We start from the raw sequence: 21,839 nt of genomic DNA, 5'->3' as shown, positions 1-21,839 counted from the left end.
TTCAAATCTTTCCTGTGACTGCTGCTTCATCACATCTTCATCTCTGATGCTGACCCTATTTCTTTCCTCATATAAAAATGCTAATTATGCTGGGCTCCCCTGAATAATCCAGGATAATCTCCCCAGCTCAAGATTCTTAATTTAATCATATATACCAAATCCTTTTTGCCATATATAGTGATACATTTGCAAGTTCCAGGGATTAGGAAATGAAGATATATGAAAGACCATTATTCTGCCTACCAAAACCTCTGAACATAAACTGCCAGTCATGACAGCCAGTCACATTTCCTTATTTCCCCCATTAGTCCTCATGCTTATTTTGCTACTGTGCATATGACACTATTTTACGCATCTAGAAAAGCGTTCCACCCTTCTTTCTTACCACCCCCTGCCCTCTAAACAAACTCTCTCCAGTCTTCAAAGCTGGGTTTACATCACAACAACCATCTCTCTAATAAACCACCTCAGTAAACTTCCCATTATATTTAGGACTATCTTGTATTAACTTTTCTCAACATTTAAACATGATGCATCAAGAAAGATGCCCTTCTCTATGTCTAAAGTCTTTATCGTTACTTTAAATATGTCAAAGTCCCAGCAAAAGAACTAGTGGCACATATAAAGGATTTAGCTGAAGAAAACTGACTTAAGGGACTGTTTGCAGAAACAGAAAGGAATTGACAAAAGTTGGTGGAACACGTAGAACAAGCAGGAACAAGTAGGAAGAGAGCACCTGAAGCAACATGAGATGAAAAGCCCCAGCTGTTCCCAGGCCTGACGGGGCAGCAATGTCAGCTTGACCGTGACCTCTGGCTATGGGAGGGGGCGCCACTGGACAGGAGCTGTGGCCACAGCCGCAGAATGCAGCTCGTGCCAAAGCTGAAGCCCAGCAGGGAGAAAGTGGGGGAAGTGAACACCCTGCCTTTTCCTCCTACCCCCAGCGCCTTGCCCAGCTCTCCCACTGGTCATGTCCAAATGGCAAAATTCAAACTCCCAGGGGACAAAGATCAAGACAATAACAGAGAAGAGCCAGCACAACTAATTGCTGAAAGGCACATAGTTTTTGATAATGTATTAGATATGAGGCCCTATGCCAAGAATTTTGCACATACTACATTTCAGTGTCAAAAAGGGGACATTCTGGAACTATTATTCATATTTTACAGATGAAGAAACTAAGAGACTAATTTGACTAAAGTCACACAATGAATAAATGGCAAAGCCTATACTCTATTCAGATCCCTCATGTTCTGAAATAATATACCATTTTGGCAAAGACCATGATGCTGGGAAATACTGAAGGCAAAAGAAGGGGACGACAGAGGATGAGATGGTTAGATAGCATCACCAACTCAGTGCCCATGAATCTGAGCAAACTCGAAGAGATAGTGATAGACAGGGGAGCCTGGCGTGCTGCAGTCCATGGAGTCGCAGAGTCAGACATGACTTTGGGACTGAATAACAACAACAATTTGCTGTCTAAATCTAAATCCATTTCCCTCTTGCTCAACCCTCTAATGTTAAATCCAAGTCTAATTGTCTAAAAGACTTTGATAAGGATCTGATTAATGGTGAAGTGGGTCTGTTTTCCATGACTTTTAGGTATATAGTGAAATTAGATGATGTCCCTTCCTACATTAATTATAACTCAAATAAGACTCATTATAACTCAAAATTACTCAAATTATAACTCAAAAAATTATAATCTCTGGTTATTAAAAATACAAACACAGAATTATCCCTAATTGAGTTGTGTATCTTTCCTCCATAGAAACATTTCAGCTAGACTACAAGCAGGTGTCTTCTTTTATGATTTTTTTCACAGGCAAGATTTCCTATTCTAAAAGAAGTCCAGTGAGCTAATGGCTGGATATGGAAGGAAGTCAGCCACTTACTTATAACAAAGAAATGACCTCCAATGACATACAATGGATTGTCAGGAACTGCTGAAAATAGTGAAAATATTTAAGTCATTATGAAGTCTGTAAAGTCAGCAATAAATTCAGAGGACTTTTGTTCATTTGTTTAATAAATGGGCAGTAACGGTAGCAATAAAATATACATGCCAAACTAGCTTGCTGACTTTTCTTCCCTGCTCTCATGCTGTTATTTTGATGCATGAGCTCTAGGGCCACAGCTTATAACTGTTGATCTTACTCCCTTAGATGGATGCTCCTCTGCCTGGGTTCCAACACCTCAACCCAACAAACATCCCATTAGATGTAGAACTGGCTGAATTTTAATATGCCCCTTAACTAATTTATAAAATAAAGGAGCTCATGTTTTAAATATATTCAGAAAACTAGGCATCAAAATGCTATTCTTTACCTACACTGCTCTTCTGTTGTATGAAATACAATATAGTATATCTGAATTCTTGTTAAAAATTTGAGATGAAAAATATTTGGAATCATTGTCACAATGCTAAAGTCAGAATACATTGCCAATTCAGAGTGGTCCCTGACTGGAGAGTTGTATTCACTCTCAAAGCAAGTACAGTAGAATATCAACAGATGTAAATGAACTGAATATATTCCTGTCTTTATGATTACTGAGCTTCTTTCAGCTCCTCCATTGTGCCAGCTCCTCTGAAATCTCCAGGTCTTTGCATACGCAGTTACGGTGCTACTGATCCTCAAGTCCCCATGTGAACATTATTTCCATGAAGCCACTGGAGTAGACTGAACCCCCTCCCCCAGATCCTTGTATGCCTCTAGCACCTTTGCTTCTATAATATACAGCATATTAAAATTAAACATCAAGTTGTCTGTTTTCCCAGAGTAGTGTATGCTCCGTTGAGAATAGGGTCTTTGTTTATTATCCCTACCGTCTATGAATAATAGGTACTTGAAAATTTGCTACTGAATGAGTCACAAAGGAACAGACTACAAACAAACTCATAAAACAATAAAGGAGTCAAGTTGTCTCTTTTAGTTATATCAGGAATATTCTATCTATTTCTATCTATCCATATTTATATCTAGTTGAATGAAATCACCATCAAGTGACTGAGGCACCAGTATTTTAGGTACTATTAAGAAAGAAAAGTACTGCCAATCTAATTATAATTGCTGAACCTACAGATGCCTGCTAGTTTCAAGAGATGTTAAAATGTTGAAATATATACATCTGAAAATTATAATAAATAACATGCAGCATATCTACATGCAATTTTCTATCACATGTTTAAAAACTGCATCATAAGATTCCAAACACACTCCTAGATACAAACATATGAACACTGTCCTCCTTTTAGTTCTCTTCCAGGGCCAAATTTGATTCAAGGAATAATTGCTCCTCTGACACCAGCAACCTCACCAGCTCCCAATAACAGAGCTTCCTGTGAATACTCTACCTTTAAGAGAAAGCTTAGGGAGAAAAGTGACAATAAAATAATTCAAAAATGTTCCAGGTCACAGGATCAGTAACTCTAGTTCTGGCAGGCTTTAATATCTGTAATATTCTTTCATATCAGTGGTTAGTACCAGGACCAAGTATATTTGACGGGACCTAATTTTTTATCAAATGTCTTTTCTAACTTAAAAGGAAAATTAAAAAGTCAACTAAATCTTAAAAGGCAATTAAAATATATGCACTGGTTGGAATTAAGAACTCACTTTATGTGCAAAACATTAATATTGCTTTATAAAAATGGTAGAGCTCTATAAACAAAATAAGTGAGAAATCTTTGAAAAATCATTATAATTCAGATAGTAAAAGCAGTGAAGACATATTTTTTTTGGTATGAACTGAGACCTGCTAAAATAAATGAAAATTCTTAAATTTGAATAGGATACCTAAATCAATCACATTAGAACCTCAAATGATTAAGATGAATGATCTGCATATTTTATTATAAATCCTATACTCCTAATACAACTTACAAATGTGCTTTTCAAAATTTTCTCTTTAACTATATACTTTTAGTTTTCCAAGTACTATAGTTTGAAAATTCAAAGGTATTGACCAGTTGCTAAAACTACATATTTTATTGTAATATTTTAATAAAATAATCCTACATTATATAGAGATTCATACAAACAGGAATATACTCTCCCACACATTTTTGTTGATAAGATTATTTATTTAGTAGGAGGCTTTATATTGTTTTGTGACAATTGCAAGTAAGTATTTTTAATCACAGGAAATTTAGATAGTGAGTATAGCAAGTTCCTTAAAGCAAAACAAAACACTTTCCCCTTTTCACTTTTACCATTTTACTTGAATTAGCTGAATAATCCTCCCAGTCAACCACTAACTTTGCTTGTGGAGGTCACATAGGCATCTTTGTACAATCTAAGGTTAGCACATTCTCTCTCTTTTTTTTTAGCACATTCTCTCTTAAATAACTATTGCAATCATCACTAGAAATTTATATAAGAGTGCTGGCTGTTTATTCAGTAAAGATCATTTTCCAAACCAAGTGTAATATTGTCATCATAGTTTATTTTATAACATTTTAAGACTTTTTTCTCATTAAGATATATTTAAAATTAATCATTTTCTTATCCATGCATAGATAGCTCAAAAAAATGAAATAGGTTTATAAAAACTTATCTTAACAGAAATCTTCCTTTCAAACTATTAGTAACATTATAAAACAGAATGTGATTTCATACTTTTAAGATGTCAGTGACAGACAAGTTAAAAACTCTGAATTAAAGTAGAGCTAATAACCACTCATTCTCTCATATAATTATGAACACATGAAAAGAGATACAAAGGAACACAATAAAAGGTAGTGTCTGCCCTTAAGAAGCTCAGAGTCTGAAAGAAGTAATAGACAAGCAAAGAAGCAATAATGAGAAAAGCCCCCAAAGCAGAGAAAGGAAAATATTAGGTTTGTGTTGTTGGAGAGTAACCTTTGCAAAAAATAGAAGATGGATACAAGAAAATGTATACAGATTCTACTATTTAAGGGTCACTGTGCTAAGTACAGAATATTCAAACAAGACAGCCCATTAGCCCTGCTGCTATCACACAAATCATTTCTAACGTTATTATAATAGGAAGGATTGTAATCAGTTCATCACGAGGTACATGAGCCATCTCCTGCAGTAGGAGTAACCTAAGGTTTCCCTGGAAAGGAGGTAGTAAGTAGTATACATAAATACACCCAACAGGTCATCCATCATTCAACTCTACTGAACCAGTTATTTTTCAAGGCTGAATAACTGTGATCATGTTAAAGTGAGTCCTTGCTCCTTGCTTTGTCTGAGCCAAATCTCTATTTTCAAGCCAGGTATTCTTAGAAATTTACAACAATACCTTACATGTCTATAGAGTTTCACAATTTTCAAAGTATCATAATCTCATTAAAACCTTCTCAGGGATAGTGAATGCGAGAGGCAGACAGTCTTATTTATAATTTACAGTGAAAAAGTTTAGGTTTATAGAGATTGGGAACTTATCTAAAGTTGCTAAAATCTAGCTAGACAAGACCATAACTCAGGTCCGCTGACTCTTGACATGCAAACATTAAAATTAGTATTGGTCTTTTACCACTAAAATTGACCTTAGAAGAATCAGATTCAAAACTGAAAATAAATGTTTCAGGGTCAGATTATGGGCAGTGTTTTAGTTTTTTAAAAATACCATTGCAGAATAGGTTTCACGATTAAAACAATTTTAATTACTGAATTCAATTTCCTCAGTTCCTAAGTAAAAGAAGTTCAGTTTCAAAGAGAGTAAGTGGTGCCAGAAATTATAGTAAAAACAATTGACAGTGTAAGAATTACAACCCAGGATACTTGACTTCTAGCCCAACTGTCTTTCTGAGACATTGGAAGTATATCAACAACAACAAATTGAAAGCTTTTGGAAGCAACAACACTGACTTCTCTTTTTTCTGGAGAGATTAATATAAATAAAAGTTTATAGGAAAAATAGATATAATTAAAGTTACTGATACAAAGATTTCTATCTTCAAAGAGCCAATAAATAAGTATAAAATTAGTATTTAAAGAAACCTAGTTAAATTTTGTTTTTTTTCCTCATGATTTTGCTTACTTAAAGACTGAAAATAGTCTATACTCCTATATGTTATATAACTACTATAATCATAGAAGTATGAAAATAATGGGAATTATTTTGTAAACCAGGTGAGCTATAGTTAATAATATCAGTGTCTTAAGAAGTATCTGTAATAATATAATATATATAGCATATATAGAGAGAGTGTATATAGTATAGTATAATAATAAATATAGTTGCTACATTTTTTTATCCGATCCACTCAGCTCGTCATCCATATATGAGTGCCTACTGGGTGCAAGGGGACTTTTCATGGGACAGTGGAGGGATGCAAGGATGAACCCATCCAGAGTTCAGTAAGAAAGAAAAGATATGTACCCAACTAATAGAACTCATGGTTTCAACTTGAAGGTAACATTTAAGTTTAATGATAAGTAGGATTTATGGAAGTACGGGTGAGAGAAAGTGACATTTTATAAAGATAAGAGCTAAGGCAGCAAAGTAGAAAGTTGCCAGGATGTACAGGGAACAAAGACTGCTCCCATTGAGGAATTTAGGGGGCTGAAGCAGGTACAGGGAAATAAAATTTGTAAAGTCATGTCTTGGAAGCCTTGAATTTCAGGGAATTTGGATTTTAACAGAGAATGAGAACCCCCAAATAACTCAGAACTGTGATGACTGACCTAGAAAGACTAAGTTATAACGCAAAATCTGGGAGAAAAACATCTGATCATTCAACAACAAGCTCAGATTACTAAAAAAAAAAAAAATTCTGTTACGGACATTTCAGATCAAATAACATTTCTACGAAAGTTTTGTAGTATGTTCAGTCACTGAATCACATTTATATTTTAAAAGACAACCCAAAGCAGTATGTCTCATAATTTAAAAAAAGAAGAACCACAGAATCAACAGTCAACAGAGGTTTACCATTGATTTGCAATGTAGAAATATATATTTATTTTTCTAAGGTGATATTTGATCTTTCCCAAGAATTACAATGGTGACCAAGGCCAGGCAGAAGGAAAATTATGTTGAAAAGAATATAAGGACCTTTTTGTTTTAGTAATAAAAGAGCAAGGAAGGAACCTTCCTTTCAGTGCCCCAGGTTGACTCCTAAGCTGTGAGTCTTATTTTAACTGACAAAGGTGAGAGTTACGAGGAAATGACAGGAGAGGATGAGATAGTTAGATAGCATCAGTGACTTAATGAACATAAATTTGAGCAAAGTCCAGGAGACAGTGGATGAGAGGGAAGCCTGATGTGCTGCAGTCCATGGGGTCCCAAAGAGTCGGACATGACTGAGCGACTGAACAACTACACATAACCTTCAGGGTTTAGGAGATGATTTCAAGCGTCCATAAATTTAGATTTGTGTTGGTAGAATGAGTGTGGAATTAAGCAGGCCTGGATTTGAATACTGGTTATGTGACTTGAATACATTCCTTAACCTCTCTAATTCATTTTCTTCATTTATGTATGAGAATAACAAGTATTTACCTTATAGATAAGAACTGGAAAAACCATAGGAATGTACCTGGTGAATATTCAAGAAGTGATAGCTCTTCAATAAAAACCTAACATGTATTAAGGGCCCTGTGTACCTATCACTGTGGTTTTTGATCCTTGACAGATTTTCAAGAGGGGGGATGATTATACTTAAAAAGGTGACCAAGGAGCATCTCAAAGCATCTCCTCCTCCTTCTTTACCGATCTCTCTCTCTCTCTCTCGCTCTCTCTCTCTCTCACACACACACACAATCAGTTAAGAATTCTTCAAGCTTAACAAGCACCTTTTAAAAAGATACATGTCTGTTGGAGACAAAAGCCATACTCACACTTTAGTGTAATCAGTTCCTTGTTCAATGTAAAGTTGTTGAGTTCTGGAAGAAGAAGGCAGTTTGAGTTAGGAACTTTGGGAGGGCACTCAGTCTGATAGAAGGTGACGAAAGGAGGTACAAAAAGGGCAAGGGAGAGGAGATCCCACCAAAAAAAACCCAAAAAACAAAAAACTGTTCTAATTTGCACTAGAGTTTTGGAGGGGACCTTTGTGTTTGCCCCTGACAACCTTTGAGGAAGTTAATTGAGATTTGGGTATCAAGATTTGTGCCAAAGTCATATTACGTCCTTTCATCCCAGTCTTACAGTTTAGGGTGGTTAAGTTTCCCTTCCAATGCCTTACTCAATAACATAGAAAGGAGAATGGGGAAGATTTGTGCCCTCTGCCCTCCAAGCCATCTTAACTCTCAAAAATTTGGTGGGTTTTTTCGATTCACTGGTCCTTTTAAGAGGCAGTTCCCACCTTTCAAACTACCCCCGCCTCTCCTTCATCCCAAAATGTTAAGTGACTTAAGAATTTTCTTTCAAATGAATTCTGCAGCTGTTCAGTCAGGGTAAATCAGTCCTTCCTCCACTTCCCCAGTCCTGGGCTCTCAGCTCAGCTTTGACAATGAAGATCCGGTGCTAAACTGTTGAGACCCAACCCCTACCGTAAACATTTCACAGGCTGCTGAGCAGCGGAAAGCTGAGACTGCCAACCTTGACTTCTGGGGTTCTCAGGACTTCAGATCAAAGCAACTGAGAGGTCCATCCAGGGGTAAATTCCACAGATGGTTTCTTCTCTCTCTGGGACCCGTGTTCTAACATCTGGGTTAATCAGATCGTGCGGACTTGGTCAACTGAGAGCAGAAAACAGCTGGGCACGTTACTCAGTCCAGATGCCCCGTGAGCAGACGTTCTTAAGAAACAGTTTCCGGACTGAGCAGCTCCAAAAAGGGTGCACCGTCTGAGTGCGGATGAGGCAGGAGCAAGGCGGGGCGCAGTTTGGCCTTGGTGCCAAGTGTGCACTTTTCAGGACCCTTTTACTTTTCCGTAAGTTATTACTTTTCCGTAACTAGAATTATCCATAGGGAGAAGGTGTAGCATACAGCTTAAAATATAGATATATATATATTTGCACTCACAACTCCCCAGATTCTTCACAAACAGGGGTGGAAGAAAAAACTTAGGAAGTCCAAGTTCCGCACTAATACCAAAGACTCGCCACCAAAGACTCCGTGTGCTTCCCTTAGGTGGTTTATTCTTCGGGAAACACCTCCGGGCTTAGCGCGCCTGCGCACGCGCAAGCTGCGGCCCCGCCTCCTCCTTGGGGACGTAAGCCGTGCGCCGGGAGGCAGGACGCGGGCTGCGCATGCGCCCTGGTTGCATCAGCCTCGGTCGGTACAGCAGCCGGAACCGCGGAGAGGAAGGTGTTCGCAGCCGTGTCTCTCGAGCCGATTTTGCGCGGCGCGCCTCGAGACTACGAAAAGGAAGGGCTAGAGTAAGTGCCCCACCCCCCCCAGCCGCAAAAGTCGGATATAACGTGTTTCCTTCTCGCGAGGCAGGTGCCTGTAGGAACCGGGCCCCGCCCCCTTCCCGGCCTAGACTTTCTTTCCCTTCCCGATTCCTTTTCCCGTGGGGACCCCCTCGGTTCCTCTTGTTTTGGCAGTGAGCCCCCGCCAGGGTCATGAAGCTCGTGAGGAAGGACATTGAGAAAGACAATGCGGGCCAGGTGACCCTGGTTCCCGAGGAACCCGAGGACATGTGGCACACCTACAATCTAGTGCAGGTGGGCGACAGCCTGCGCGCTTCCACCATCCGCAAGGTGCAGACCGAGTCCTCCACCGGCAGCGTGGGGAGCAACCGGGTCCGCACGACCCTCACTCTCTGTGTGGAGGCCATCGATTTCGACTCCCAAGCCTGCCAGCTGCGGGTCAAGGGGACCAACATCCAGGAGAATGAGTATGTCAAGATGGGGGCTTACCACACCATCGAGCTGGAGCCCAACCGCCAGTTCACCCTGGCCAAAAAACAGTGGGACAGTGTGGTTCTGGAGCGCATTGAGCAAGCCTGTGACCCAGCCTGGAGCGCCGATGTGGCGGCTGTGGTCATGCAGGAGGGCCTCGCCCATATCTGCTTAGTCACTCCCAGCATGACCCTCACTCGGGCCAAGGTGGAAGTGAACATCCCTCGGAAACGGAAAGGCAACTGCTCGCAGCACGACCGGGCCTTGGAGCGGTTCTATGAACAAGTGGTCCAGGCCATCCAGCGCCACATACACTTCGATGTTGTAAAGTGCGTCCTAGTGGCCAGCCCAGGATTTGTGAGGGAGCAGTTCTGCGACTACATGTTTCAACAGGCAGTGAAGACCGACAACAAATTAATCCTGGAAAACCGGTCCAAATTCCTTCAGGTAAAACAGTCTTACCCAGGGATAATTAAGCATGGGCAGAGGGGTTTGCTTAAACTACTCCTAAAGTTTTAGAACTCAGAGTAGTACAAGAGGAAAAAAGGGTTTAACTTGGCTGGGATTGTGAATTGGATAATGCAGTGAAAAGAAACCTGTTAAGCGGCTAGAGATTTTATGTAATAAACTTGGTTTAAATTCTTAAATATATAAAACCTTAGCATTGTTTTTGGCTTGAGGTCATTGTGGGCAGTTTAACAGATACCCTAAGAGATTCTTCTGTCTAACTTTTATAATTGTGATTCTAGGTACATGCCTCCTCTGGACACAAGTACTCCCTGAAGGAGGCTCTTTGTGACCCTACAGTAGCTAGCCGCCTTTCAGACACGAAAGCCGCTGGGGAAGTAAAGGCGTTGGATGACTTCTACAAAATGTTGCAACACGAGCCCGACCGAGCGTTTTATGGACTCAAGCAGGTGGAAAAGGCCAATGAGGCCATGGCAATTGACACACTGCTCATCAGCGATGAGCTCTTCAGGCACCAGGATGTAGCCACACGCAGCCGGTATGTGCGGCTGGTGGACAGCGTGAAAGAGAACGCAGGCACCGTTAGGATATTCTCTAGTCTTCACGTGTCTGGGGAACAGCTCAGCCAGTTGACCGGAATAGCTGCCATCCTCCGCTTCCCTGTCCCTGAACTCTCTGACCAAGAGAATGATTCCAGTTCTGAAGAAGATGAATGATTGCAATTAATAATTGAGACAACCTGTGTCTCACTCCTTCACTGTTACATTTTCTCAGCATCCTGTGAAGAAAGCTGCAAAAATGGCACTTTGTGGTTCTTACAGGGATTTTTCATGTATTTGGTCACTAGGTGATTTGTGGTTGGCAGGACATGTTTTCAAACTGAACAATAAAAGGAAATAATCTCCATATATTATTAATTGGGATAATTTTATTTTGGAATTATGAGTTATTCACAGCTCTTAGAAACATTTTGTATATTTAAAAAGAATGCCTATATATTCTTTGGGATGGAACATAAAAATCCCATACAGCATGCCTTGACGTAGTTTTCCTTAGGAAAAGCTTTTTAATATCTCATTATCTTCAGTTTACATTCTTTATTTTAATTTGGCACAGTGTATTTTTACACCTTGTTACATGATCCTTTTTCTTGCTGTTTCCCCCACATTCCAGTTTTTCTTAATTTTTAAATTTATTTGCTATTTTAAATAATTGCATAATAATTAGAAGACTCCTGAGGCTAAACTTAAAATCTGTTTTTCTTAAGAAACTTGTTAAACCAATCTCGTTAAAAGTAATAAGCTGGGTTTTTCTTTGCTAGTTTAGAATAAATTTTAGAGGAGCACCTAATTAGTTACTTTTAGGTTGTAGAGCTTTGATCTGCTAAAGATTCTCAGGATAGCCTACTCAAGGTGCTTTTATTTGTAAAATGAGGCTAAGTATGGGATTTGCTTATTAAGAGCTAATTATTGGCAAACCTAGATACAGTGTGCAGTCTGTACTTGAGTTCTTTGCTCTGCCACACTATTTATGTATTTGGGAGGTTATCATAGTTACAGTTAATGCTACCATGAATTTGTATGTGCATTTACATTCTTAATGGAGGGATGAGAAAGCCTGCTCAGAAAGTTTGTCACATCATTGTGCTTAGTTGCTCAGTCATGTCCGACTCTGCAACCTCATGGACTATATATAGCCCACCAGGCTCCTCTGTCCATGGGGATTCTCCAGGCCAGAATACTGGAGTGGGTTGCCATGCCCCCCTCCAAGGATCCTCCCAACCCAGGGATCAAACCCAGGTCCCACATTGCAGGCAGATTCTTTACTGTCTGAGCCAACAGGGAAGCCCATCACATCACTAGTAAATAGCAGTTGATTTGTACTCCAGCTGTTTACTGTAATTAGGGACTTTATGCAAATACCTGAGAGTTTAAAATATTTTCCATTATTTTTTGTGTACAATTTAAGAATTAAGGAGGGGGCCTTGAAATATAATCACATCTTAACATTTTTCACATCTCAACTTAGTAAAATAATAGGAAAGCCCTATGAACAAAGAGTGATAATTCAGTCTGTAACTCCAGGAACCGTGGTGCCTGCTTCAAATAAGGACACTAAGTATAATTTGCTTGTCCTTCCTGTGTCTTCTGAGCCTTTCTGTTGATGTGCCAAGTTTGTATATTGTTTATAAAAAACTTCCTAACTAACCTGAACCTTTTTGTCTGTAGTTAGCGGTGGTGGTTGTTTAGTTGCTAAGTGGTGTCCGACTCTTGTGACCCCATAGACTGTATCCCGCCAGGCTCCTCTGTCCATGGGATTTCCAAGGGAAAAATACTAGAGTGGGTTGCATTTTCCTTTTCCAGGGGATCTTCCTGACCCAGGGATCAAACTCAGGTCTCCTGCGTTGGCAGGTGGATTCTTTACCACTGAGCCATCAGGGAAGCCTGTAGTTAGGGATAGACACCTCCATATACTTTAAACGCACATTTTAAAATATCTACTTCTTAAAGTGATTTAAATTGTCATTTCATTGTAACTTTATGGATATTTAAGATATAAAATGTCTGTTATTAACAATTTGGTAGGAGTGTAAATATTAAGTCACTAAGATTCTTAATATTAGAACCTTATTGATAGTGCGTTGTGTTTTCAGTCAGAATTTGGAGATTTGGGGCCTCTTGCTCAGTATCTATCGAGTACAGGTTAGTCCTAGCTGTTAACCATGGTTGTAGAAACCAGAGGAAAGAAAACCTTACGGTAAATCTAACCAATACGTTTTAGGATGTTAAATTCTCAAATTTAGCTTCATCTTAGCTTAAGGAAGTGAGTGAAGTCGTTCAGTTGTTTCCAACTCTTTCTGACCCCATGGACTGTAGTCTGCCAGGCTCCTCCATCTGTGGGATTCTCCAGGCAAGAATACTGGAGTGGGTTGCCGTTTCCTTCTCCAGGGGATCTTCCTGCCCAGGGATCTTTGCAGGCAGACTCTTTTAAGTAGTGAGCCACCAGGGAAGCCCAGGTGGGCTTGGGAACTCATCTCAGCTTGGAAACTGTAAAAACTCAATACCTAGACTGGACCTCAGACTAAATAGCTTTGCAGTCCTAGATGTGATAGAGTATTTTTTTAATCATTATTAAAGCTCCCAGGTGATTTCCAATAGATAACAAGGCTGAGACCCTGGATTCAGGCTTTGCTGTTCAAAAGTGTGGTTTCCATGAACCAGCAGCATCCCCTGAGAGCTTGTTAGAAACTAGCATCCAGGACTCTACCCTAGACCTGTTGAATTGCTGCCTGTATATTAGCATCTCCAGTTGATTGCCATGTGTAATAAAAACTGATAAAACATTTAGGCAGTGGCTTATTCTCTCTGTGCCAGTTAATCTCTGCCTAGGGTTGCCAGCCATAGAGAAAGAGATTTGAGTTTTAAGATCTTTCGGGAAAACTGCTTACCAGTATTCAATTAAATTATCTATAAAAATAAATGAAAGCCTGTTTCTATGTCTAAAGTATCTTTAAGAATTTGTATTTTTTAAAGTTACATTTTTTACCAATACCATTATCAAGTATAAATCTTCCTAGATACATAGGTGTAAATATCAAAATAGTGATAGGAACATAATAAAATAAATTGGTTCAAATAATTATTTTTTTACTGTTCTCTAAAAAACAAAATGAAACATAGGTCTTTGGAAAGCATACAGCAGTTTAATTCCAGTTGCTATGCATTAGTAAGGAATTACTGGTAACAAATGAAAACACTGTCAATAACATACCTCAAATTAATACAGTGTTGTACTATAAGGTTCTGTTTATTCCCAGGTGCTTGTTGTAAACAGATTGCTGCCCTTGCTAGGCTCAATAAATGAGATGTTTGCAGTTTGTTTTCTTTTGTTGCAGGTATGATGCATATCGAATTATATTTTGCTATTCCTGGCCTCCTGTTTATGTTAAGTATTTTGTTAATTTTCTGTCTGTATTTCACTTTCATTACTCCCTTATATTCAAGTTGAATTATTTTCCTCCCAGGTACCACTAGAATAACTTTGTGAAGCTAATTTTCTGTTACGTCTGCTTATTTTCAGTCACTTATTAATGACGTTTTTTAATCCTTTTAACCAGATCGCTCAGCTTCACATATTTAAGAGAAGTGATTCATAATTTCTGCAATTCCTATATACTGGAACTGAAATTCTCTGTGTTGCTTTTAAAAAAAAACAAAAGTACACAGATGAAATGGTGTATATGGAAATTCCCCTGAAAAAAGCTGTTCTTTGGGAAAGTATTATTTCAGTTTCAAATCAGATGGTTTTCCAAGCAAATAATACTGGCTATTTGTGTTCAGTATCAAAATATGTTGAATTACATGTTGAAAACAGCTTTCTAAGGTTTTCTTAGGGTTTGAGGAAAGAGAAATCCTTTTGATTATGCCTAGAGCTTAGATATGGGACAACCATACTTACACCAGTTCTTAAAGGCAGTACATTTAATTTTATCCATTTTTTTAGTGCCTGTTTGTATCAAGTACTGAGCTGGATTTAGGAAAGAAACATAAATCACTGTTATAAGAGTAACTTGTAGAACCTTTAAGAGGACACACTGTTGTAAGAGGTGGCTTTTAGGAGGAACTTTCCAGAGCCAGCATATTTGCTTAAAATAATAAACCTGGAAAGATCTGGAAGAGGAGGCAGGCAGGGCAAATGTGCTCATCACCTTTGACACCCCTCTTCCCGTGCCATAATAAAGTGTAGGTTTGACCATTAGAAACCATTGAAAAGTTTAAACAGGATGGCATGACAAACTTTGCATTTCACAAATATCACTGACAACATCAAGAATGGGTTGGAGGTGGCAAGATTGGAGACAAGGGGACAGGTTAAGAGAACTTACTAGAAAAATTTAACAGGAAAACGATGGCCTAAACAAGGCAGTACAGTGACTAGAAGTCATGAGGAGACACTGAGAGATAGGATCAATGGGACATGGAGATTGTTCCGAGTTATGGAAGGAGTCGAGTCTAGAGATAAATCTCAAGTGTGTTTTTTTTTTTTTCTTAATGGTGGGAGAGATGATGGCATAATTCAGACACAGGAAAACTAGGAAGAGAAGCTGGCTTGCAAGGAAAAACTAAGTTTAGTTTGGAATCTGGTTTGAAGTGCCTGTGGGACTCTTGGAATGCCTTTCTACCACATCGCTATATGCTTGCTTAACTCCCTTCAGGTTTTTGTGCAAATGTCACCTTAGTGACCAAAAAAAAAGCAGCGTTTTTTAAAAACTACCTTCTCAAAGCTTCCCTTATCCTTCCTTGCCTTAAGTTTTCTCTGTAATGCTTAAATTCACTTAGTTGCTTTGCTTATCATCTATGTAGGATATAAGCTCTAGGAGGGCAGAGATCATTGTCTGTTAGGTTCATTGCTATATCCCCAGTGCTGAGAACAAACCCTGACATAAAGTAGATGCTTAAAAAAAAAAAAAATGGAATGACTGAGTCAGTCAATATCCAGAAGAAGGTTTCTTAGGCGATTGTGCATACAACTCTGAAGTTCAGGATAAAGTATTTGACTGTGGATAATAATACAAAAGATGTCAGCATATAAGCAGACCTGAAATCATGGACCAAAAAAAGAAAACTAACCTAGGAAGTTTTAGTGAAACTAGAAATAAAAAAGGACCAAACATCCAAGCATAAGGAAAGAGCAATATTTAATCTCTTCAAATGCTACCTGACTCTGTTATCTGTATTATAATAAAGCACAGGTATTTATAGATTTCAACAATTAATATGCCAGGTCATTATTTTTTCTTTTACACATCTCTCTAGTGTACTAGAGATATACATGTAGAATAGTTAAAGTGTTGATTTCCCAGAAAACTGAATTTTTACAAGTTTTTAAGAAAAATTTCTAAGTTGGGGAGCAAAAGCCAAATTAATTTTGTATATGTAATTTTTATTGGAGTATAATTGCTTTACAATGTTAGTTTCTGCTGTACAACAGACTGAATCAGCCGTATGTATACATACATTCCCTCCTTCTTAGACCTCCCTCCTGCCCCACCCCTACCCCACCCCCCATCCCACCCACACACTGTGTGTGTGTCAGTTGCTCAGTCTGCCAAACTCTTTGCGACCCCATGGACTGCAGCCCACCAGGCTCCTCTGTCCATGGGATTTTCCAGGCAAAGATACTGGAGAGGTTTGCCATATGCTTCTCCAGGGGATCTTCCTGACCCAGGGATCGAACCTGGGTCTCCTGCACTGCAGACAGATTCTTCACCAACTGAGCTACTAGGGAAGCTCCACCCATCTAGCTCATCAAATTAGTGCATGAAAAGTTTGTTTTTAAAAGAGAAATGTTAGAAGGTGATGACTGAATTTATTAAGGGATTTTTTTTTCTGGATTCCCAGAGTACAGGAGTTGTTAGCAAGCTCTGTTTCCTTCAGGCCGAAAGGTTACTGCTATAGGGCCCTTGTTTAGTCACTAAGTGGTGTCTGACTCTGCAGCCCTTTGGACTGCAGCACACCAAGCTTCCCTGTACTTCACCATCCTTTGGAGTTTGCATATCTTTGATTTCCCTCACCACTTCCTCTTTTATTCCCTGAAGAACCACAAGTGTCAGAATTGTGGCATAAATTTTGCAAAGTTTTTTTATATCTGTTTTAAAAGTTGATTTTGATCAGCCCATAATTTTGTTGATACACATTTTTCAGTAAATGAGCTCCAAATTAGTGAAAAGAATTTAAAATCGGGATGTAAAAAGTAATTAAAATAAATTTCAGATAAAGTTTTTAAAGCCCTAAATAGTTTTCTTTAAATTAATGTCAGCATATTTAAACTTTGTGCTGTAATTCAGTTTATATAATTTAAGAGAGTTAGTCGTTTAGAGAAGTGCTATTCAAGATTTTCTTAATGTGTTATGTGTTTTACTGATGAATTCTCAATGTAGAAGTTCAGTATAAAAGTGTTATGGAAAAGTAAAAATGATTTCTAATGGAGTTGAGATACAAATATATTTTTGTGTATCAAGGACGCCTTACTCAGAAAAAATTCAAAGTCAGCAATGCATCTCATTAAGACATTAGAGAACAAAATCTTCAGTAATGGTCTAGAACAACTTGAGTTACTTAACATTATTAAATAGCAGATAAACTTAACTAGAAATAAAAAAGAAATTGGCTAAATTCAGGAAGGAGATAGTTAAATTAGAAAGACTATGAAAAAGTATTGGCAAAAGATATTTGTTAAGCTGAAGTGGAAATGATAAAACCTCATTCATCATTATTTTTTTATATGGCAAGAATCCTTCCTTTTTAGGGAATATGTGTTCTTTGTAGATTTCCCAAGTATACTAATTGAAAGATAGCCCATTTATTTTGCAGTATTTAATTTCTCTATCTTAAGAAACATGTTAGTATATTCTGTTGTAGTAAATAACACTGGGAATGAAACTGGAATATTGTGAATTCATTCATTTAAATTTAAGAGAAATGAATGTGTTTCCTCAAGGAAAATCCACTTTTGTGTGCAACTCTTTAGTTGCATACAAATTTGACACTAACACTTTTACTTCTGACAGGGGCTATTTTAATTCTATCACAATTGACGTCAATGTAGGAATTTTCTAGATGCCAGTTGCTTAAGATCATGACATTTATGATAAATTGTAGGGATTTGGATTCCCTGTCTTCTTTCAAGTTTCCTTTCCTTCACCCCTTAACATTTCCTCCATTTTTCAGAATACATTTTTCTATAACATAGGAGATATAGAGGACTAAGAGCTCATTTCAATTTAGGCTGCCACATTTGGTTTGAAAACACCCAATACTGAGGCAAGGCAGTATCTGCCAGACAGCAAAAACAGGAGAACAATGTCTCTGCAGCCACATTGCCTGGCCGTGCTCGGGGTTGGTGCCACTGTTGCAACTCCAAGAATGGACAACCTGTTAAAATAAAAGTCACCATGTGCTTATTAAAGCCCAGACCTATGGGAAGCGCTTTAAAAGAAATTATTTAGATCTTTGAAGATCACTGGGAGAAAGGCTTTGTCATTACTATTTTCAGATAAGAAAACTGAAGTTGTTGTTGTTGAGTCACTAAGTTGTATCCAACTCTGCAACCACATGGACCACAGCACGCCAGGCTTCCCTGTCTTCCCTGTCCTTCAGTATCTCCCAGAGTTTACTCAAATTCATTTCCATTGAGTCGGTGATGCCATCCAACCATCTCATTCTCTGTTGCCCTGAAGTTAAAAGAGGTTAAATAATTTGTCCAAAATCACATAGCCAGTAGCTGTGGTAAGGTGCCCAGTAAAGCAACTCCCTAAAAAAATATAACAGTGGTAGTCCATTCCTCAGTTTTCTGTTTGGAGTAGGTCAAATGTATCTAGAAATAGAAAGAAAAAAATGATAGCACTAAATTGTATAATTGGTCAAAGTTTGTACAATCATTTTGTATGTTTTTTATTTACCTACCACTTATTTTTCATCTCTTATGAAAAGTCAGATCTCAATCATATGGCATTCTAATCTGGAATATAGTTGAGGATTAGAAAGTATACAGAGACTGCTCTAAGTCTACATATTAAACCAAGCCTCACAAACTCAGCATCTGTGTATTATTTCACATTTAGTTGTAGTAAGCTTGTTTTTTAAAAAGTGTTATGCATACTATGTTAATATGTATGCATTATTCTAACATAGTAGCACCTTAAGTAGCAGAAATTATGCTACTCTTGCATATGTAAAGATGAATTAAGAAATGTGTCCATGCCTTTAGTCAGCAAATTAGATATCAAGGAGAAATGACCACAAGTGGCCAAACTGACAGGGAGGTGACTGCGGTGAGAAATGACAGCTTAGGTAGATCCCGGATTGCCATCAAAAGAAAAAATCCAGGGCTTAGAGGCTTTCACAGGGGCCTGAGGACATTACTGTGTTATAATAACTACTGTACATATTGAGGAAAGGATTGAATTCTATTCAGTGCATTACATTCAGAAGTCAAGGAAATATAATGTCTTTCAAAATTGTTGTCCTCCAAAATCATTAAAAGATAGTCAAAGAAATCTTCATCCATCTTCCACACTTAGAATCACATTTCCAGAAAGCCAGAGTTTTACCATAATAGTCTTGATGAGAAAACTTAAATAATTGTTGAAAGATGAATACTTGTTAAGGAAAAAAATTCCAGTAGATTATAGTTGTAAAATTTATTCAGAGGTAGGAAGTTCTCTGAGTTCAAGTCTAAGTTCCAGAAGTTTTATGTCTGGAATTTTTCATCAAGTCCTAGTGTAAACATCAACTAGAACGTTTTGTTTGAAACCAGTGTGAAAAATTGCTCTGTGGATATAAAACATTTTAATCTTGTGTTTCAACTGATTGATCCCATGACCATAATTAAGATTTTTTTCTTCTTCTCCAAGTGTATTGTTGACAATGGTAGAAGCCACTTTGGTTTTTTTTTGGGGGGGTGGGGTGGAGTGGGGATGGTATAGAGAAGAGGAAGATTGAAAATACATTGCAGTGCATGACTGAATCATTTTGAATCATAAAAGGTTAATCAATGCTATATGGAAACTTTACTATCATCTGATCTACCTCATTTCATGATAGGGATGTAAACTGAGACAGCTGAGGCCTATAGAGGATTGATAACTTAGAGAAAGACTCAGCCTCATGCCTTGATTCTTCTGAGAACCAGTTCATTCAGATTGGATTCTTCTGATTGGTTTGTAAGTTCATTCTTCTGACATCCACTTACTAAATACTAACACCTACTGTGTGCCAGCCCCCAAGGTCATGCGGTGAATAGAGAAGATCATAGTTCCTTTCTGGGGAAAGCCCAGTCTAGGATTAGGACAGACTGAAAGAAACTAGAACTTTTTGTTTGAAACCAATGAGAAAAATTGCTCTATGGATATAAAACATTTTAATCTTGTGTTTCAACTCATTGATCCTATGAGCATAATTTAGAGGAGGTTTTTCGTTGTTGTTGTTTTTCCTAGCACTTCAATAGATACAGGAATCAGAACTGTGCGAGAATCTGGGAACTCAGTGCTCTTAATTCGGCCTGTCTTCACTGAGGAGGTGCTCTTGGAGCTTAAATTGCTAGATTTCAGAAGCTTACACTGATCTTGCATTAATTTCTAGAGAAATGAGGCAAAGAGAACTGAAAGCATTCCTCTCAGATTTACTTGGTAAAATGTTTTTCTTCTCAATAGTGGTCTCCTGTAATCTCTCAGCTCTCTAGATGTTAAATATTTACAGTAAAGAGTCAACAAACCTGAGAAGAGACTTCATGGAGCAAAAAGGTTCTGTTGCCTCCTGCTCTCAAAAAGAAGTGAAAGGCATCAGTAGAATCAGAAACACAGACAGGACCATGACTGAAAAGAACAGAAAGATTCCAGAACCTTTGTATTGTCCATATTTTTGTCATCTCCTCTTTCTCTCTCATCGCTTAATAGTTAAACCAAAAAGAGAGCTTGCTGCTTTTTGCAGGACAGCAAGGAAGTGGACAGTGAGCGGAGGGAGCAGGACATAATGTCCTACTCCACAACCATTCCTGGAAAAGAGGATGTCCAGGGTAGAGTGGGTGGTGGTGACCACCTCAGGGAAAGGGAAACAGACTTCCGGGCCTGCGGTCAAGTGGGAAGCGATAGAGAGCCGACTTGGGCCTGAGGCTGGACAGCAGGAAGACCTGGGGTCTTTCCTATCTCTGTATTCACCATTTTATCCTTGATATAAAATTCAGGAAAATAACCTTCATAAATAATAACAACTTCTCTCTGAAGTAGTTCAGTTCAGTCGCTCAGTCGTGTCCGACTCTGCGACCCCATGAACTGCAGCACGCCAGGCCTCCCTGTCCGTCACCAACTCCCAGAGTTTACTCAAACTCATGTCCATCGAGTCGGTGATGCCATCCAGCCATCTCATCCTCTGTTGTCCCCTCTGAAGTAGTACATTTTACTAAATGGTCATCGTGGATCAGGTATGGTGGAAGGAAATTTTCTACAGAAAGGAGAAAAGAACAAAATATATTTTATGAGGAGGAAAGAACTCTGGGAATAGTTCTCTGACCCTTTGTGTCTCAGCGATATTCTCAGCCTGGGTGAGAGGAAATGGAACAAAGTGCGGAATGTGGGGAAGTGGGAAGAGCTGAGACACAATTCATTCTCTGCCTCATTAAATGGAGTCATGTCTCTTTAAGAAATGAGTCTGTTATCACCATAGGAAATTTCTCACTCTGGGCCTAACTCCTTGCCTAGAACTTAATAAGTGTTAGAATCTTTCCTGCCTTTCTGGGAATCATTTTCACCCTTATCTCAGACTCTCTCTGGGTCACAGTAAAATATAGTGAGGAATGGTATGAGTTCATAGGAAATGTGGAGAAAGATCTGGCCTTTTTATAATAGTTTGTTGCAGATGTTAAAGCTCTTGGATTTGCATTTGATGCATGGGTTCACATATATCCTTTTAAATGAATTAGAAACTTTAATTGTCAGAAATAAGAAACTCAGACAACCAGATTTTATACTTGAGAGTATAAAAAGGATTTTGCTCACCAAAAATGACATAATTTACACACTATTTGCTATAGTTACCAAAGGTTGTATATCACC

General features: G+C 38.4%; 2 protein-coding genes across 3 annotated transcripts in view; both read left to right on the top strand.

Annotated features, from left to right (window-relative positions):
• The window catches only part of ITGA1 (integrin subunit alpha 1), a 160,826-nt gene that overhangs the window by 3,230 nt on the left and 135,757 nt on the right, over window positions 1–21,839 (top strand). The window lies entirely within an intron of this gene.
• On the top strand, window positions 9,467–13,864 carry PELO (pelota mRNA surveillance and ribosome rescue factor). Its single transcript, XM_043488944.1, has 2 exons — window positions 9,467–10,207; window positions 10,510–13,864. The coding sequence occupies exons 1-2, from the start codon at window positions 9,482–9,484 to the stop codon at window positions 10,942–10,944; spliced, it is 1,161 nt and encodes a 386-aa protein (XP_043344879.1). The 5' UTR covers window positions 9,467–9,481; the 3' UTR covers window positions 10,945–13,864.

Source organism: Cervus canadensis, chromosome 16, assembly GCF_019320065.1.
Source record: "Cervus canadensis isolate Bull #8, Minnesota chromosome 16, ASM1932006v1, whole genome shotgun sequence".
NCBI lineage: Eukaryota > Metazoa > Chordata > Mammalia > Artiodactyla > Cervidae > Cervus > Cervus canadensis.
Note: the sequence above shows the minus strand (reverse complement) of the source record. Positions and strands in the feature narration are given on the sequence as shown.

Bases quoted from the DNA above. Each gene is read 5' to 3' on its own strand.
- PELO (XM_043488944.1), top strand. From the start codon at position 9,482: ATGAAGCTCGTGAGGAAGGACATTGAGAAAGACAATGCGGGCCAGGTG. The intron at 10,208-10,509 runs GTAAAACAGTCT...TTGTGATTCTAG, and splicing joins ACCGGTCCAAATTCCTTCAG to GTACATGCCTCCTCTGGACA.